This window comes from Martes martes, assembly GCF_963455335.1.
Source record: "Martes martes genome assembly, chromosome: 3".
NCBI lineage: Eukaryota > Metazoa > Chordata > Mammalia > Carnivora > Mustelidae > Martes > Martes martes.
This window is the reverse complement of record NC_137890.1, coordinates 134984883-135003767: the sequence shown is the minus strand read 5'-3', so window position 1 is coordinate 135003767 and position 18885 is coordinate 134984883. Positions and strand designations below refer to the sequence as shown.

The 18885-nt window shown below is 34.2% G+C and overlaps 1 protein-coding gene across 1 annotated transcript in view; it reads right to left on the bottom strand.

Annotated features, from left to right (window-relative positions):
* Positions 1 to 7469: 7469 nt before the first annotated feature.
* Positions 7470 to 18885, bottom strand: part of LOC308340393 (sodium channel protein type 3 subunit alpha-like) — a gene marked incomplete at both ends in the record, with an annotated part of 80330 nt that continues 68914 nt past the window's right edge. Inside the window, 7 exon segments of the mRNA XM_080799559.1 lie at positions 7470 to 8665; positions 9175 to 9445; positions 11269 to 11366; positions 12855 to 12996; positions 13839 to 13892; positions 15006 to 15278; positions 17552 to 17674. Coding sequence (XP_080655685.1) covers positions 7470 to 8665; positions 9175 to 9445; positions 11269 to 11366; positions 12855 to 12996; positions 13839 to 13892; positions 15006 to 15278; positions 17552 to 17674 — 2157 coding nt within the window.

Here is an 18885-nt window from a genome sequence, read left to right as displayed (position 1 = left end):
GTAGCATAGACATTTTCACAATATTTGTCCTTCCAATCCATGAGCATGGAATGTTTTTCCATTTCTTTGTGTCGTCCTCAATTTCTTTCATGCGTATTTATTTTGTTAGTGTTTGATATTTTTCCAGTCCTGTTACTTTTTCACTTTTCTGAATTTTTATGTTTTAGGTTTATTTATTTTAAATAGCTGTCTTGTAAAAATCAACCTGATTTTAACTGATTCAACCTGATTTTAACCTGATTTTAGCCTTTTAACTGAGCAGTTCAATGTACTGTTTAGTAATTTTTCATGTATTATTGATATGTTTTTGTAGATCTCACCAATGCCATGGTGTTAGATTGTATTCTACATTGGAATTGTTCTTCAGAGTGTACCGTTTTTAGAATACAGTGTGGTTTTTCTTTCTTTCTTTCTTTCTTTCTTTTTTTTAAGATTTTATTTATTTATTTGTGTGTGTGAAAGAGAAAGAGAGAGCACACAAATAGGGAGAGTGGCAGGCAGAGGGAAAAGCAGGATCCCTGCTGAGCAAAGAGCCCAACGTGGGACTTGATCCCAGGACGCTGGGATCATGACCTGAGCTGAAGGCAGACTCTTTTTTTAGTTTTTATTTTTTTAAAGATTTTATTTATTTATTTGACAGAAAGAGAGACAGAGAGAGAGGGAACACAAGCAGGGGGAGTGGAAGAGGGGGAAGTAGGCTTCCCGCTGAGCAGAGAGCCCGATGCGGGGCTTGATCCCAGGACCTTGGGATCCTGACCCGAGCTGAAGGCAGACACTTAATGACTGAGCCACCCATGTGCCCCTGAAGGCAGACTCTTAACCAACAGAGCCACCCAGGCATCCCTTACAGTGTGATTTTTCATGTAGAGTTGTGTAACACAATCATTCTTGGTGTGAAGTATTATGATACAGTGATTAAAAGATTGTGTCTGGAGCCAGATTTCCTGGATTAATATCTCTGTTGTTGTTCTTCCTTAGCACTGCATCCCATGGACAAGTTAAGAATATTCAATGTCTCAATTTCTTCATAGTTCTTATCTTAATAGGGATAATATGAGAATTATCATGTAAGGTATTTGAAAAAATGAGTAGAAGGTAATAAACACTCATAATGGGCTATTATTAATTTCTGCCAGGTATTGTATACTTTTCATTTGTCTTACTTTTCTCCTCTTTTTTGTGCTTTTAAGTTTATTAAATGTCAAGCTATTTCATTTTTCTTCTGTACTCTTTTAATCATTTTGTCCCATTTATCTTTCCATGTATACCCTTGAAATTTTAGTAAGCATTCTAAGCAAAATTAGAAGTTACTATTTTTATAATCCTCCTGAACAATACAATTAGAATTCTTGAACTCCCAATAACAAATGTTTTCATTTCTTTTTATTCTTAAGGATTTTTTTTTCTGGGTATAAAGTACTAATTTTAACAGACATTTTCTTTTTTATAGGATTGAAAACTTTTTATTTAAGGGCCAGATAGCAAATATTTCAGACTTTGAATACCATGCAGTAACAGACATTTTCTTACAACATTTTTGTTATTGCTGTTATAGTTGAACTGTTCTGTTGTGTCTTTTTAGTTTTAAGATTTTCTCTTGTACTTTATTGTTCTGAAATTTTATAAAGAATTACCTGGATATATATATTTTTTTAATTTACTTAGGATTTTTGTGATTCCCGAGTGTTAGGATTTGTGTCCATTATCAATAATAAATAATTCTTAATCATTTTATAATCAAATATTCACTTCCCCCTAATATGTCAGTTCTTCTTTTGTAATTCCAGGTATTTTGTACCTTCTCACCTTTACTGAAATTCTCTTATGGGTTTCATATATTTTAGCTTTTTTGCCTCTGCTATTTTGCTCAGAAGTTTTTCAGATTCTGATTCATGATTTCTCTCTTCAGTGCCATGTAACCCGATACTTTAAGTCTTACAGATTGTTTTAATTTCAATTTTTTATTTCTAGAACTAGCATAATATTCTATTTTAAATGTGTCTTATAATTTTTTTAAACGTGTCTTATAATTTTTATTGCTCACCATTATTCATATTTTAATCCCTCTTTTTAAAATGCTGTTAAATATACTTTTATGCTATATCTGAAGAATTTGTTGATATATTCTCTCTCATCTCTCAGCTTTGTTTTCTCATTGTTGTTTTGTTATTTCTCTTATTGTGATTTCATGTTTCTTGGACTTTATTTGTGGGAAATCTTTGAGGCCTGGGGTGAGGTGTGGTCTTTCAAAAAGGATTTCAGTTAGTTTCTCACAGAAGCCTCAAAACACTAGCAACTTGAATTTTTGGCTTGTAGTATTTTGTACTAGGCAGATAGTGTAAATTTGTGCCATAAATTCCAGGTGAATTCTGGACCAATAGCTATGAGTCTCAAGAGAGGCTTTTCTGCATATACTCAGACCTAAGACAAGACAGGAAAATCTGCTTGCCAAATTGTCTTCCTGTCGGCTTTTGCAAAATTGATTTTTGAAAATGCTTTTTTTAAGTGTGTAGCTTTTGGGGGAAAAAAAGCATGTAACTTTTTATGTGCCTTGAATTTTTTTCAGGGTCTCTAACCCATACTGGAGCCAAATCTTTGTGTTCTATTTCTTGCACCTAGGCCATTTAAACTGAGATGTAGGTCACTGGGATCAATAGAAGCCCACTAAGTATCATCTGACTTCAGTGTTTGCTTGCCTTTCTCCGTCAGTCCCAGGAAATTTCTTTTGCTTTTTTATAAGTCCAACTATATGTAATAAATGGTCTTTTAACAATATTTTACCCTCCATTTTTAGATATTTTATGATAGGGGTAGGTAATGATAGTTGTACCATTATATGGTGAAATATACCTTTATCCAGCAAATTTTCTGAAGTTATTAGTGTATTACTGGTGTACTTATGAACTATTAAAGTTAAGAATATCTATATCAAGACGGTGAAATAAAACCTGAGTCTGTTTTTATCTATGCAACATATTTCTACTGAAGACAACTCAATAAGATTATTTCACTGATAGAGTTAATTATTTCACTGATAGAGTTTTTGTTTCAGTAGTTTTTGTTAGGTAAAAAACATGACTTGTAAACATAGTTACTAGGTGTACATTATTTTCAAGATGTTTGTCTATATTTCAACTGATTATAAAGGTGGATTGTCTGAATTTACATGTTAATAAATTTGAGAATTGTCTTCCATAAAGACTGAAAATTTTGTTAGTATTTCTTCTTTGGCACTTAAATACATCTGTGTGTTTCTGCAAGAATCAATTCTACTAGCAATATTATCTAAATATTAATAGTCACATATTCTGTTAGTCCTAAAGGAAAGAAGGGTAATGAAATTAATGAGAAGTGTCCCATGCATTGGATGTGCTACAGTCTATTAAGAAGAGATAAATGCGGGGCACCTGGGTGGCTCAGTGGGTTAAAGCCTCTGCCTTCGGCTCAGGTCATGATCCCAGGGTCCTGGGATCGAGCCCCGCATTGGGCTCTCTGCTCAGCAGGGAGCCTGCTTCCTCCTCTCTCTCTGCCTGCTACTCTGCCTACTTGTGATTTCTCTCTGTCAAATAAATAAATAAAAATCTTAAAAAAAAAAAAAAAAAAAGAAGAGATAAATGCAAAGGAAGTAATACAGCACAGTGTGATCCACACACTCACAGATCACATTAGGAAGTCTGAAGAGAAGTATTAACCTGTATAGAGAAGATTAATCACTTTGAATAGATAAGTTGCCTTTGAAGATAGAATTTTATTTTATTTATTTATTTATTTTTTTTGAAGATAGAATTTTAGAATTAAACACCTATTTGAGACAATATGTTGTCTCATTCAACAGAGGAAAAATCTGAGGGACCAGAATTTGATTTGCCTGAATTACATCGCTAATTTGATGCCAGAACTGATACTGAAAGACAAATGTTAGAACTCCTGGTCTGGTCTTTTGGTATTTTCCATTTCTGCAAAAATGGTCAGCTGCAACTTTCTTTATGATTACTACTGAATGGTTTGAGATGCTTGTTTTTTTATTGTATTCTAGTTATTTGAAAATTAGTAAGCACATAAATTTATATAGCTATTATCTTTTGGCTATAATATTTAAAAACTGGAATACCCATTTTTTCCTCCATACAAATGTTCTTCCCTTACTGAAGGGCAGCCATTCAGTATCACTTATTGGTGAATTTAAGTTTTGTTAATTTCATAGTATTGTTATTTCTATGTCTAAGTTGATTATTTCTAGTATGTTACTTTATCTTTAAAATTTTTTCTATTATGTTATTTTAAACAGAATTTCGTCGTGAAGTTCAATTATAGAAGGATTTTTCTTGAGGAATTAGTTATTTAAAAAATCTTTTAAACTCTATTAACAGCTCTATATTCTGAACAGTATTCTGAACAGTATTTTCAGCTTATCTGTTAGCTAGATAAGTATATTTTTAAAAGTTTTCTCAGCTGAAGGCTCTTGTGGCTATTTTAGAAGATAATCATTTAGTTATAATGCATATCAATTAATAGAATACTTGGCTAAGATTATATGATGGGATGCATAAAAAGGCTAAGGGTTTTGCAAAGTAGTACTTGACTTCTCTATGCTATTGGGAAGATCTGAAAACTGACTTTAGCAGAAAGAAGCCATTGAGTTCTTCTGAAGTCAGTTTATGTCATTTACATTGAGGAAATTATGAAATGCTTATTTAGATCAACTTTGCCTTACAACTGGGGTTTTTCACTGAGTATAAACATTTGGTTTTGAGATAACATAAATCCAAGGGCCCTGACCAAAAAAAAAAAAAAAAAAGATAACAGGGGTGCCTGAGTGGCTCAGTGGGTTAATCCCAGGGTCCTGGGATCGAGCCCCGCATCACTCTCTCTGCTCAGCAGGGAGCCTGCTTCCCCTCTCTCTCTGCCTGCCTACTTGTGATCTCTCTCTCTCTCTCTCTCTGTGTCAGATAAATTAAAAAATCTTAAAAAAAAAAGATAACATAAATTCTCAATCACTGCATTATTAGTACTTTGTATGTAAATAGGAGTTGGTAAAACACATTTAAATAACAAAGTATGTAACCTTTGCTACCTACCAAGAAATTTGATTGATCGTATCAATAACACTGAGAGTAGTTGAGATTAAATGCTGACAGCCAAGGGAGGTGATTGGTATTGACCACCATTGTCAATGACTACTATTATTGTTACTGAAACTAAGTTGAAACATGTGGATTTGATCCTTTGCACACAAAAAAGTTCACAAAAATTTCTTTTCATAGCTTTTAGTACTTGGTGGATCATGTGTTAGGCTGTTATAAAATCCATGTGAACTTTTATGTATACAAATGTCAGATCAAGTACAGGTTTCATATGTATTATTTCAAACGTCCATCAATAAAAATACAAGAGGCCAACAAATTAAATATAATAAAAATGAAATATTTATTCTTTTGGCTCAATAATGACGTAGCTCACCATTCTTTTTAGTAATAGCAATTCCCTGCATGCAGTTCATTAGTACACTACAAGTAAATAGTTTTGTAAAAGGTTAACATTAAACTTTTGGTTTGTGCAAAAAACAAAAATTTATATCATGTTAGGTAATTGCACAACTTTGCCACTTTGTTCATGGCTAAAAAGGACCGAGCCCATTTCTCTAATAGCTCTAATGTAGCAAGAATTAAAAAAATAAGACTAGTCTGCATAAGCAAATACTACAAAAGTTTGAGTAAAAAAAAAAATTCCATGAATAATGGGTAATATTGAGGCAACCATAGTTGGTAAAAAATGATCTAAGTTTGAATATTGACCAATGTATCTCCTATTGGAATGGTAGAAAATATATTATAACAAAGAAATCCACAAAACCCATTGTCTAACTTTTATTTTAGGAAATTATCCATTGAAAAGTCTTATGGATTCAAAAGTTTGGAGTTGTGATTAAAAATAAAAAGCAAAAGCATAAAGTAAAATAAATTGCCATGTCATCAACCTGAAAATAATTTTCTTATGTACAAAATGCAACAAATAAAATTGATCATATTTTTACATTATTTATATTTAAACAAATTTTGGACATATTTTTAGCAAAATATGAAGTATAGGTTTTGACAATAGGCAGTATGCAGTGTGTTTCTTTGAAATATAGAGAGACACCATATGACACTTAAGTTGAATTAAAAATGCAAAAGTAAAGGTACTTTTAAGTAACTGCAAGCTATTCTGCTTGACATACTGGATAGAGCTCTTTGAATTCACACTATCAACATGTGACTTCTTCTAACCAAGGCTTGTGAAGAATGGGTTGAGTAAAATAGAGCAGCATAGGCAATATTGACATGCATTAGTGATAGTCTTCAAACTATTTATGTTTAATGAATGGTACAGGATACATCCCTGTTGGAAGCTTGCAAAAGACACATAACAGTGTGGTACATATTTGATTTAATAGATATTGTTTAGCAGAAAAAAAATATATATATATATATATATATATATATATATATATATATATATATATTCAATTCCTGCCCAAACATGCACCACAGGATAAAATAACTATTTACATAACAGGGGATGTTGAATTGACATAAAATGTCAGCTTTGCTGAGAGTAGAAGATGGCAAAGCAAAACTGCAGCAGAAAGTGGGACAACTATTCTAAAGTGACACTTTAGATATACTTTTTCTAGATTTTTTTCATTTTGTTTCTGGAAAGCATTTAACCAAATTAAATATAGAGCTCTGGAACTTAGAATAAAATTTGCACTTGCTGAAACAATATTTGCATAAAAATAATCCTTTAAAAATTAGAGGAGACTTTACAGGCACATAACTGTTCAGATATAAACAAATGTAAAAGACTAAAACACTTCCAAAATTAAAGCCATCTAGAAAATGGAAGTACCTGAAATTATTGACATTAGAATTTTTTTTCTGTTTTTGATCATGAACTTTATCTCTCAAAACACTTTTGCTAATTATTTGAGAGACTTATGGAGTAGGAACACAGGGCTCTTATACGCTTTTTTCTCAACTTAAACAGCATTTACAAAAATAGTGACATAGTATTATGAATAAACTATGAATCAGGGAGCAAGGGAATCCACTAGAACAAATTTTGTAAAAATATGGCAGATATGGAAGTTAAAAATAGAGTGGATGCAAGTACTGTACTAAAGGTGTTTGGTGTAGTTACAATGATCACTTTGCACAATTATCCCTACAGTCTAGATAGCCATTGAGTTTCTCTTCAGCGGTGTCAGCTGGTAATGAAAACAGCAACCTCTTGTCAATCTTGTTGATACCCTGACTCACAGAGTTGTAGTGATGGAGAGGTCACTGTCTTGTTATAGGCACTGACCATATGTATTTATTAAAACAGTCAGTTTGGCATACACCTCCTCTGGGAGTCCAGTTGACACATAGACTTTACCATCATAGGCTGTAAACAATTGATCACAAAGATAATTCTTTGTTTCTTTTTTACTTTTGATTTTCCCTGCCCTCTTTCCCTTTGCTTTCTTTTTCTGGTTTGTCTTTCTCAAACTTTTCTTTGTCTGGCTTTGTTACACTGTCGTAGGAAGGAGGAGATGTGGTAGAGGAACTTCCATCTGTTTTTTCTGGGGTGGAGTTTCCATTTAATTTGTCAATAATCATGTCTTCTTTGATAGGTAAGTCAATCCTTCCTTTAATTGCCTCTTTGTTATATTCACTTGATACCTTTTTTAACCTTTGTCTTAAAAGATAACATCTGAAATTACGCTGAATGATAGCAGCGGACACCTCCTCTTGTTTGCGTTTCAAAGTGGTTGTAATGGGTTCATAGGAGACTTTGGAGGGGTTTGATGCCATGAACCGGTCTTCCATCTGTATTCGAAGGGCATCCATCTCTCCACTCTCACCCAAAACACGCTTTGTAAAGGCAAATAAAATGTCGAGGCAATGGATCCGGTCCCCACTGACCATGGGCAGGTCCATGGCAATGAGCTGGACTTTGTTTGGTTTTGCTATGAGAAGAGGAGGATCCAGGGCAGCTGCAAAATCAGAGAGCTTGGAGAACTCTATAAACTGGGTGGCATCAGGATCAAACTTCTCCCAGACCTCATAGAACATCTCAAAGTCATCCTCACTCAGAGGCTCCGCACTTTCTTCCGTAGCAACACTGAAGTTCTCCAGGATGACAGCGATGTACATGTTCACCACAACCAGAAATGATATGATGATGTAACTCACAAAAAAGAAAATCCCAACAGATGGGTTCCCACAGTCTCCTTTAACTGAGCTTCCAGGGTGAATTGTGTCAGGATCACAGTCAGGGGGTGCACTGTTGAGAATAGGTGCTAGCAGTCCGTCCCAGCCAGCAGAGGTGGTAATTTGGAACAGGCAGATCATGCTGTTGCCAAAGGTCTCAAAGTTGAACATGTCATCAATTCCAGCTTCCTTTTTAACATAGGCAAAGTTGGACATTCCAAAGATGGCGTAGATGAACATGACCAGGAAGAGCAGGAGGCCGATGTTAAACAAGGCAGGAAGGGACATCATCAGAGCAAAGAGCAGCGTGCGGATCCCCTTGGCCCCTTTGATCAGACGCAAGATTCGACCAATCCTGGCAAGCCGGATCACTCGGAACAGAGTAGGAGACACAAAGTATTTTTCTATCAGCTCAGCCAGAAACATGCCTGTGGAAGAATATAGAAAACAGCTAAACAGTGAGTATTTTATGTTTATATGAATGCTTTGTCTTTGCAAGGTTTATGAAAACAGCAGGATTATTATGAGTATAAATTTTTACTAAATATTTGGGCCCACTCCCTAGTATTAGTAATTGGATTACAGAATTTTATTAAATGATTCTATAATGTTAAAAACCGATATAGATTTTTAGAAAATCCAACAATTAAATAATCTCAGAATGTCATGGCAATTTAAGATTATATACACTTGGTTACTATGAGGAGTTATCCACACACATGAAACGTGCTGATTACAAACAAAGATTATTTCTGAAATCTCTAAATATATTTTCTATTTTTGGATACCAACATTCTTCAGTTAGAGGAAAAGCGAAGTGTAAACTTTAGAATTATACCTCTTAACATTCTCAGATCTAATTTCTGTGTTGTACAGCTGTCAGGCTTTGGAGAACTTTACCTACAATGGTACCTATCTGTAATTAAACTATTCTTACCTACAATGGAGAGAATCACCACCACAAAATCAAAAATGTTCCAACCTATGGTGAAGTAGTAGTATCTAAGAGAAACGAGCTTTAGCACAAATTCTCCAGTGAACAAGATAATGAACACAAGATTGATCCGGGACAAAACTAGAGTCATATATTTGCTCTGGTCATCAGTTTCCACCATCATGGTGACCATGTTGAGGCAGATGAGGATCATGATGCTGATATCAAAGACTTGTCTGGTTACAAAATCAAAGACCATTCCTTGGAATTTGTTCTAGGAAGAAAGAGAGCAGAGAGAAGGTTAATAAATAATGATCTAGTGAAATTGCAAGTGAAGTCCTTCCATATGTGGCCATGAGATATACACCCTTCTCACATTAGTCTAAACAATTCTTTGTGCTCCATTTCTCTTCACATTAAAATATGAGGAGGAAATGAAAAAAGTCATAGGATAAGAACAAAACATATTTGGTATATTTAAGTTCCACGGAAAGACAAAACTCAGTAAGACATAAATTGGTGACAATTGGCTGTTAATATGCATGGGCCTTGCTTGATTTAAAAAAAAAACTATGATAATTTTCATAAAAAATTATGGAAACAATGAAGGTTTACAAAGTAGTTTGATACAGACAGACTTTTATTTTTTATTTTTATTTTTTTTTTAAGATTTTTATTTATTTATTTGACAGAGAGGGATCACAAGTAGGCAGAGAGACAGGCAGAGAGAGAGGAGGAGAGAGAGGAGGAAGCAGGCACCCTGCTGAGCAGAAAGCCCGATGCGGGGCTTGATCCCTGGACCCTGGGATCATGACCTGAGCCGAAGGCAGAGGCTTTAACCCACTGAGCCACCCAGGTGCCCCCAGACAGACTTTTAGATGGATGAATACCCTAACTCATTTGTCAATACTTTCGGAATTTTGGTTTATATATTATTTCCATCTCTCCCTCCTTCAAAATATATCGGTCACTGTCTATTTTATTCTAACTTCTAACTATGTGTGTCTGTGTGTTTGTTATTATCTGTCTTTCTTCAAGATCTGTTCTTTATCTATGCTTCAACAAAAATGCATGACACTTTTTCTTTGATTTGTTAGCAATCATCTCAGGAGTCACATACTTTCAAAGATTACTGTACTCTTATGGTCATTGAATATAGTTCTGTTAGGAAGATAAATTTTTAATAACTTAGAATAAAAATATCAAATGAAATTTCACAACTGACTAAAAATCAGTTTCATGAATTGACCAAGTTTCCTTCTTTTAAATATATTTAAATGACCTTCAGTAAAGCAGATTTATGCCCTTTTGTGTATCCTGCTCTACCTCCCTGCTTTGTTGTTTCTAACCTCAACTCCAAAACTCTTAGAAATATGGTAAAGTCAAGTCATTGATGGGCTTCATGAGGGCGTTCCAAGTCCCACTTCTGGCAATTACAGGCTTTATGACTTGGGGTGCGATTTTTTGGGGGGCTCAGTTTCCTTATTCCTTACACATCTAAGAGATAAGTTATAGTATAAACAGCTCTATGAACATAATCCATCATTATTATGTCTTTTCATATATTATGAAGCTCTACAGAGTATGCATTCTTATTAAGTCTTTTTCTTTTTTGTGTATTTGGTGAAACAAACTATTTTGATGATGCCCTTTTCCTTCCTAAGAAGGTTAAGAGTATTTTCTAGTCATATGAATGGAGAGAACAAATAGTATAGAGGGAAGTGCTGGGGTAGGATGGCAATTTTCCAGACTCCATTTATTTAAATGGCAACACGGTGCCATGTAACAAGATTGGGTACGTTCCGGGAAGCAGTAGGTAGCAGCAGGAATATGAAGGCTGCTTTGGAAATAGTTATTGAGAACCTCAAGTTGGACTTTTTCAACTGACAAACTATAAAGAACATTACCTCCTTTTTAAGAATTTAGTAATTCTTATTGAATGTGGCAGTTGTGAATGGTGTTAAACAATATGAACTTCACTATTAGGGCCTATGATATATTGGTGATGTCACTCAGTATGTTCTCATCTGTAACACTCCCAACTTCGTCATATGGAAGTAAGGCTTTAGAATACTAAAAGAGATGAGTAATTCTTACTGCTGGCCGAGGTATGGGCTTCTGAGGTTTCTTGGATCCAAGTTTCTTCATTGCATTGTAGTATTTTTTCTGTTCCTCTGTCATAAAGATGTCTTGACCTCCAAAGTAAAGATATAGTATAAAACCAGTTACAATCTCAATATGTATTACAAGAGCACCAGTACAAAAATATTTCTGAGTCTTTAGTCTTTTCTCAATTTTTAAATGGAAGTTTTCCCATTTCTCACACACACACACACACACACACACACATATATATTCTGCTTTTCTCATTTATGTAAAATTTGGAGTACTTTACTATTATATAAAACCTATAATCACATAAATCTCTGATTAGTACAGGATCATAATTTGATTATATTATATTTAGAAGGAGGCTCAGAGATCTCAAATATATTTTTGTGAAAGAATAAGTGTTTTCTTAGTCCATTTCACTTTTGGCAGTTTTCCTTCTTTATTCAATAATTTTTTTTTTTTAAATTTATTTGTTAGAGAGAGAGAGCAAGCGAGCACAGGCAGACAGAGTGGTAGGCAGAGGCAGAGGGAGAAGCAGGCTCCCCGCCGAGCAAGGAGCCCGATGTGGGACTTGATCCCAGGACGCTGGGATCATGACCTGAGCTGAAGGCAGCTGCTTAACCAACTGAGCCACCCAGGCGTCCCTATTCAATAATTTTTTTTAAAGATTTTATTTATTTATTTGACAGAGAGAGAGAGATTACAAATAGGCAGAGAGGCAGGCGGGTGGGGGCAGGGGGAGCAGGCTCCCTGCTGAGCAGAGAGCCTGATGCGGGGCTCGATCCCAGGACCCTGAGATCATGACCAGAGCCAAAGGCAGAGGCTTTAGCCCACTGAGCCACCCAGGCGCCCCTTTATTCAATAATTTTAACTACCTCCTGTGTGCTAGAAAATGTAACTGTTATCAGAATTAAATAGATAATATGAGATACAATATCTTGTTGTCGTATGGAACAGGAAAATGAAGACAGGTGGAAAATGCACAAGGATATATAAAAAAGTATTACAGAGACCAAAATAAACCCTGAAGACTCAGAAACAGTCTTTATAAGCTAGGCCTTAATAGATGATTAGAGGTATGCTAGGCAAAGCATTCCAGGTAAAGAAAATACCCTGTGTAAAGTTATAGAGGTACAAGAGCATGGCTTGCTCAGAAAGGAAAAAAGAAAAAAAAATCCATGTGGCTATGTGTAATGTATGATAGTGGTGACGGCAGGTATTGACTGAGGAGTAGGGAAGGAGATATAGAAATGTGGTGTGGGAGAAAATGAGGCTAGAAAACTGGGTGGAAATAATTCCCGACATTCTCTGTAAGCAAGGGTAAAGCATTAGAGGAGGCCCACTGGACGCTTTGAAGCAGTGGTCACAAAGACACTAAAGCAGCTCTGCAGAGGACAAACCTAGAGAAGAGCCACCAACTAGGGGCTGGAAACTGCAGCCGAACTGCCCACATAGTGAACTGAAAAGAATATAAAAATGATCTAAGTCTGTCTTGACTATAAGTATCCTGACTATTTGGATGTACAACAGACAGAATCTCAGAATGAGGAAAGCTGAGAGTTGAGGAATACTTATCTTCTTTTTCTGTTGGTTGAAGTTATCTATGATTACACCAATGAATAGGTTCAGAGTGAAGAATGACCCAAAGATGATGAAGATGACGAAGTACAAATACATATATAGATTTTCTTCATATACAGGCTGAAGTTTTACCTAAATAGTATTGAAAATATTAAATAATATTTAAAACATAATAAATACTTAAACTAAGTTAACAATTTAGTGAGTGTTGTTACTTAATCTAGAGGTATTTTTGCCTTGCCCTGAAATACTGTTCTGCAAAAAAGTTATTTTTTCAAACTGGTATGATCTAGGATAATGGAAGTTTGTAATTTTTATGCTTGTTCTTGAATCTGTTTTTCCTTTGTGGCTTACCTGTACATTTTCTTCAGAGTAAATAACAGTGGTATAACAAGAAATATTTTGAACCTATTATTAGTCTTATAAATTTTTTTGTAGCATTTAAAATTTGGGTCTGGATTGGTTCTTGAAGATATGGCTTTAATAATAGAACATCAGCTTTTAAGGGGAATGTAATATAAACAGATACGTTCTGAGGAATTTTTTTAAATTCCTATTTTCAAAATTGAGTTTCCCTGAAACTTGCTTTTTTTTTTTTTCAAGATATTTTTGGAAGTTGCTTCACAAACTCTGATTTATCATACTCTCCAGGGATAAGGAGAAGCAAGTTACTTTCTCATGAGCAATGTTCCCAATCTTGAGTCTCATTTATAGACCAATTTGATGTCTTCTGATCCCATGCAGTTAGATATCCTTTCATAGTAGATATCTACATATAGATAGATATATCAGACATATATTAACCAAAATACCATCTTTATTGAAGTACATTAGCTTAAGAGGATCATTTCTGTATGTAATTATAAATATTCCAATTGCATCTAGTATAAAATTGTTGGTCACTCACTTAAATTATTACAAATGTTCACTACGGAAAATCTTGTAACTATTAATAGTATTTGAGTGATACTTACATCTCGTGAATCAACAGCTGCATACATAATATCCATCCAGCCTTTAAATGTGGCCTGTGAACAATACATATTTGAATTCTGCATAAAAACCTAATCCAAGAATGTGGCATTTTACTATATGAAAATCTGATACTGTTACTACAAGTAGGTTTTTGTATGATATCATAAAATTCTGTATCAAGAGATTGAAATGAATTGAATCAAGAAATCGAATTGAAGTAGAATATGATTGTATTTAGAGTCTGGAATTCATTTTCTTTCTCTTGGAAGATATTAATTTTCTTCTTACAAAAATTTAACTAGAGGCTTGATTCATAGAATACCCATCTCAGTCTCAAATCCTTTCTATACTGAAATATAAGCTCTGTGATTCAAACCTATGGTGTGTTTAAACACAGCTCAGTTATTTTCATTAGTGAGTTACTGATTAGTTAATATGTGGTCAGTTAAGCCAAAATTATTAACATTATACATTTTGAAATCTATTCCATAAGATTTGTATTTCTGCAAATAGTAGAACCATACTCCTTACACGTTGGTACAATAAATTTTCTGGCTAATAATTTTTTTTAATTTTTAATATATATTTTTAAGATTTATTTATTTATTTATTTGACAGGGAGAGAGAGAGATAGAAAGAGAGAGAACACAAGCAGGGGGAGTGGGAGATGGAGAAGCAAGCTTCCTGCTGAGCAGAGAGCTCGATGCGGGGCTCCATCCCAGGACCTTGGGATCGTAAGGTGAGCCGAAGGCAGATGCTTAATGACTAGCCACCCAGGCACCCCCTAGGCTAATAATTTATACATTTAATTAATCACTAAAATATGTACATTGTTATTTTAACATATAAAATTGCTCCTTTGGCAATGATCACTAAGGAAAACTAAAAACAGTAATAATGCAGTAGCACTCAATAATATAATAAGAAAAAAAACAGGAAGCAGGAAAATAAGGCCATATTTAACATACTAAAAGCTGAACACTGGGGAAATACATATTAAAATAACTGCAAAACATCTTAAAGTCAAGTTAAGCTAATAGTATAGGTGTTATCACCAACTGCTTTTGTACTGTCAGATAATTTTATTCAAGCAAAGAACATCAGAGAAATGATCTTTTGTGAAACATTTTGAAAATGTTTCCAGAACTCATACAGTGGTAACTTACCACTTGAAGCAATGCAAGATAGCCAGCGCCAACATTATCAAAATTTACTTTGACGTTTTTCCACCGAGCTTGCTTGCCAAGAGCCTGACAGTCGCTCAGATTGTTGACTTCACTAACTTCAAACATGTTACCCGTTGTCGTGTTAACACAGTGGTAGAACTTGCCAGCAAACAAATTCACACCCATGATGCTAAAGATCAGCCAGAAGATGAGACATACCAAGAGTACATTCATGATAGAGGGAATTGCTCCAACAAGAGCATTCACAACAACCTAGAAGAGAAAATGAGGATAATCGCTAAAATGAAAACCATTTATTTATTTATTTATTTATTTAATTTCATTTATTTATTTAATACTAAAATGGGTGCAAAAAGAGTTAAATAAAAATCTAGGTGGGTAAGTTGTTTCTCGTCATGTTTTCTAGGACATATTTGAAAAGGGAAAATGAACAGGACACAACTAAATAGCTAAAGGATTTAAGGAAAGCAAAATATACCAAAGTGTGAAAAGAAATAAAAACCTGGTATATAGTAAGATGGAGTCAGAAAATGTTTGTATGCTGGGGAAAAAAGAAAAAAAATGCATTAAATACCAACAGAAGAAATAATCGTCATTCAGCAATACATTTTAATTTTTAGGAGTGTTAATGAATGATGATCTGAAAACATGGCTAAACAAACCCTTTGCAAATAAAGTATTAGTAATGCCTTAAATCTGCCTCCTCAGATAAAGTCAACATTTTATGACTATGAAGATAGGGTTAAGAATTTGCAAGGTAAATTCTTTTTTCTCTATTGGTAAATCCCAATTTAAAAAACTATATTAAATGAGATGGACTTTATCTCTGGACATAAAAATACCAAATATGTCCTCATTATTATTCTAAATCTCTCAAATATTCACTTTAGGGTACATGTTACTTCATCAACCTAAGCTGACCTGTTTCATGAAGAAGAAATCAAGTTACCTATTCTCTCATTAAATTCAAAAGCTTAAGATGTATTTTGAAATCCCTAGGGAGGCTGATAGCATCTTATCTAATTTAATCTGATTAATAGTGGACTCTTTAGTTAAGCATTTATGTTAAATGAAACTATTGTTTTAAAATAATGTAAATATTATGTTAGAAATCAATACCAAAAATTTTTAAATTGACATCAAAATCTGAAATCCAAAATTGTAAAAATTTCATATACCACCTGAATTTGATTTCTTTTAGAAATTAAGTTATATAATACTTGCCATGTTTCTTTGCTACTACAATTTGTGTAAAATGACCTCCACAAATTTTCTTATCAAATAACTGTGTGATACATTTTACCATGTTTCATAGATGGAACATTAATTCCATCATATGATTGAATTAAAAATGCCAAACAGAAAATTTTTTCAGATTAGAGCAAATTTATAAGTTTCTTATTTTGTTCATTGCTATCTTCCCTCAAAAAGGAATTGCTAATGTGAAACCATGAAAGCAAATGAGGGCTTAAGTAGTGTTAGTAATGGCAAAGATAAGTTTGAATAGAACTTGAAATTTTGTAACAATTTTTATGAATTTTGTGACTTTTTTTTATCAAGTAGCACTGAAATGAAATTAGAATGTAAAACCAAATATTTCTTTGCTTACAGTGCTTCTGGAAAGTCTGGAGAGTGGCTTTATTCTCTGTGATGGGTGAATCTCTAAGTCAAGGCTGAAGTGTTTTTATTGCTCTAAACAAACCTTCTAACATAAAAGCCTATGGCCAGGGAGAAATTCAATATTTCTGTGCATTTGCATGCTGGATTAAACAAACCTGGCCTTTGATATAGTATTTCGAGGGGTGTGACAAGTGGTTGTGTATCTAAATAAGTGTGTACTTTATGTGTAAGTGCAAGAAATATACACTAAGGTGAAGAGGAAAATACATGTGGAAAAAGTGAACCTCATTCAGAATGCTTACTTAAAAAAGCAGTCTTTAAAACAAACTCCAGGGGTTGCCTGAAATGCCTGGTTAATTATTCTAACCCTTTATTTTGGTTGCTTATTAGAATGTACAGATTTTATCAGAGACTACAATTTAGAGTTGTTTTCTTGCACAACAAGTATTTTTGTTACTGATACTAATTGAAGAAGTAAAGCAGACAAAAACCAATTACCTTTCATTCATTACCAGTGATTTTGAAGAATCAAACTGACTATTGGGAGGAAGAAAAACCCCTAGTAGGATGAATGTCTGTAGTAAAAAATCATTTAAATATGTATAATAAGCAATGAAAAGAAATAAATGGCAGCATATGTTTTTTTTGAATATTGTGGAAACACCCTTGAACATTGTCAGAAGACTTGGATTCCAGTCTTAGTTCTGCCACAAACAATTTCTGAGGACTTGTTGAAATAAACTTCAGTTTAAGGCGGCTGGTCTTAGTGATATCTAAGATTCCTGCTCTGAAATTCTGTAATTCTGTGAAGTAAATATCAGAGGACTATGGTACCCATCTGTATCTAAATCATTACCGACATTTAATTCTGATATGAATCATCAGAGAGATTTTATTCTTCTTACCCTCATGCCTTCAAACCGGGATAGAGCTCTTAGAGGTCTTAAAGCCCTTAATGTCCGTAGGGATTTAATGGCACCAAGTTCTGAGTAGCCGAGAGCATTGGCTACCAAGCTAACCAAAGAAACCTACAAAAAGAAAAGATATTAATAGTTCACCTGTTGACTGAAGGCATAAGATATGGTGTCTATTCTTTAATACCAACTAAATAAAATTCAGACATATCTTGGCAGCCTTTATCTTCCACATAGTGGGTTCATTTTATATTCATGTTATTGCTTTTCTTACCAATGAAAATAATCTCTGCCCATTTTTTTTTCAAAGATTTTATTCATTTATTTCACAGAGAGAGACACAGTGAGAGGGGAACACAAGCGGGGGAGTGGGAGAGGGAGAAGCAGGCTTCCCACTGAGCAGGGAGCTCAATGCAGGGCTGATCCCAGGACCCTGGGATCATGACCTGAGCCAAAGGCAGCCGCTTAATGACTGAGCCACTCAGGCACCCCTCTGCCCATTTTTATAAACATGTAAGACCTTCCAGTTAGATATTTCACCCCACGGAATCCCTTTCAACCTGTGGATATACCATTGGTGATTCAGGATTTGGTTCGAAAGCCAGATCCTCCATGGATCTGCGCTTAATATCATTAGTTGGAAATCATGTTTCTCTTCTGAACTTATGTAGTATCTTGGTTATGTGTACTGGAGGCATTTCCCATTTAATAGAATCAATTGATTATGTATCTTCTTTCCCCCTGCCAGGTCACATAAACTTTTTATGGGCTGGGATGAAACATTCTTCTCTTATGGTGCCTAATACTGTCTGGTTAAATAAGCTTTAGTCAATATGTGTTGGATAAATAAAAATAGAATAATTTTACCTGAAAAAATTTTATCAGACTATGTTGTAGTTTCATGATAATGAAGAAATGTTTATCTGAACTTCTGGACTTATAATTCATAGTGATAATACATCTTCTGATATTTACACATATACTAAATTTTACTTAAATATATGAAAGGTTAAAGAAGACATACCTCTTTTTGAGAGGAAGAGACTTTATTTGCTTATTTTCTCTTTCAATATAATAACATTTATTGAACATTTACTGTATGCAAGGTTGTGTTCTAAGTGTCTTATGCATGTAAATCTTAAGAAGTAGGTACTATTACTATTGCCTTTTCACTGGTGAGGGCATTGATCCCCCCTGCACCCTCCTTACTCCACCCCAAGAAAAGGGATGTATGGTAATAAGAGGTGGAGTTGGGTGGGTCTTGAACCCAGGTGATCTGACTTCAAAACCATATCTTAACCTTTTGCATACATGATCAAAAATTT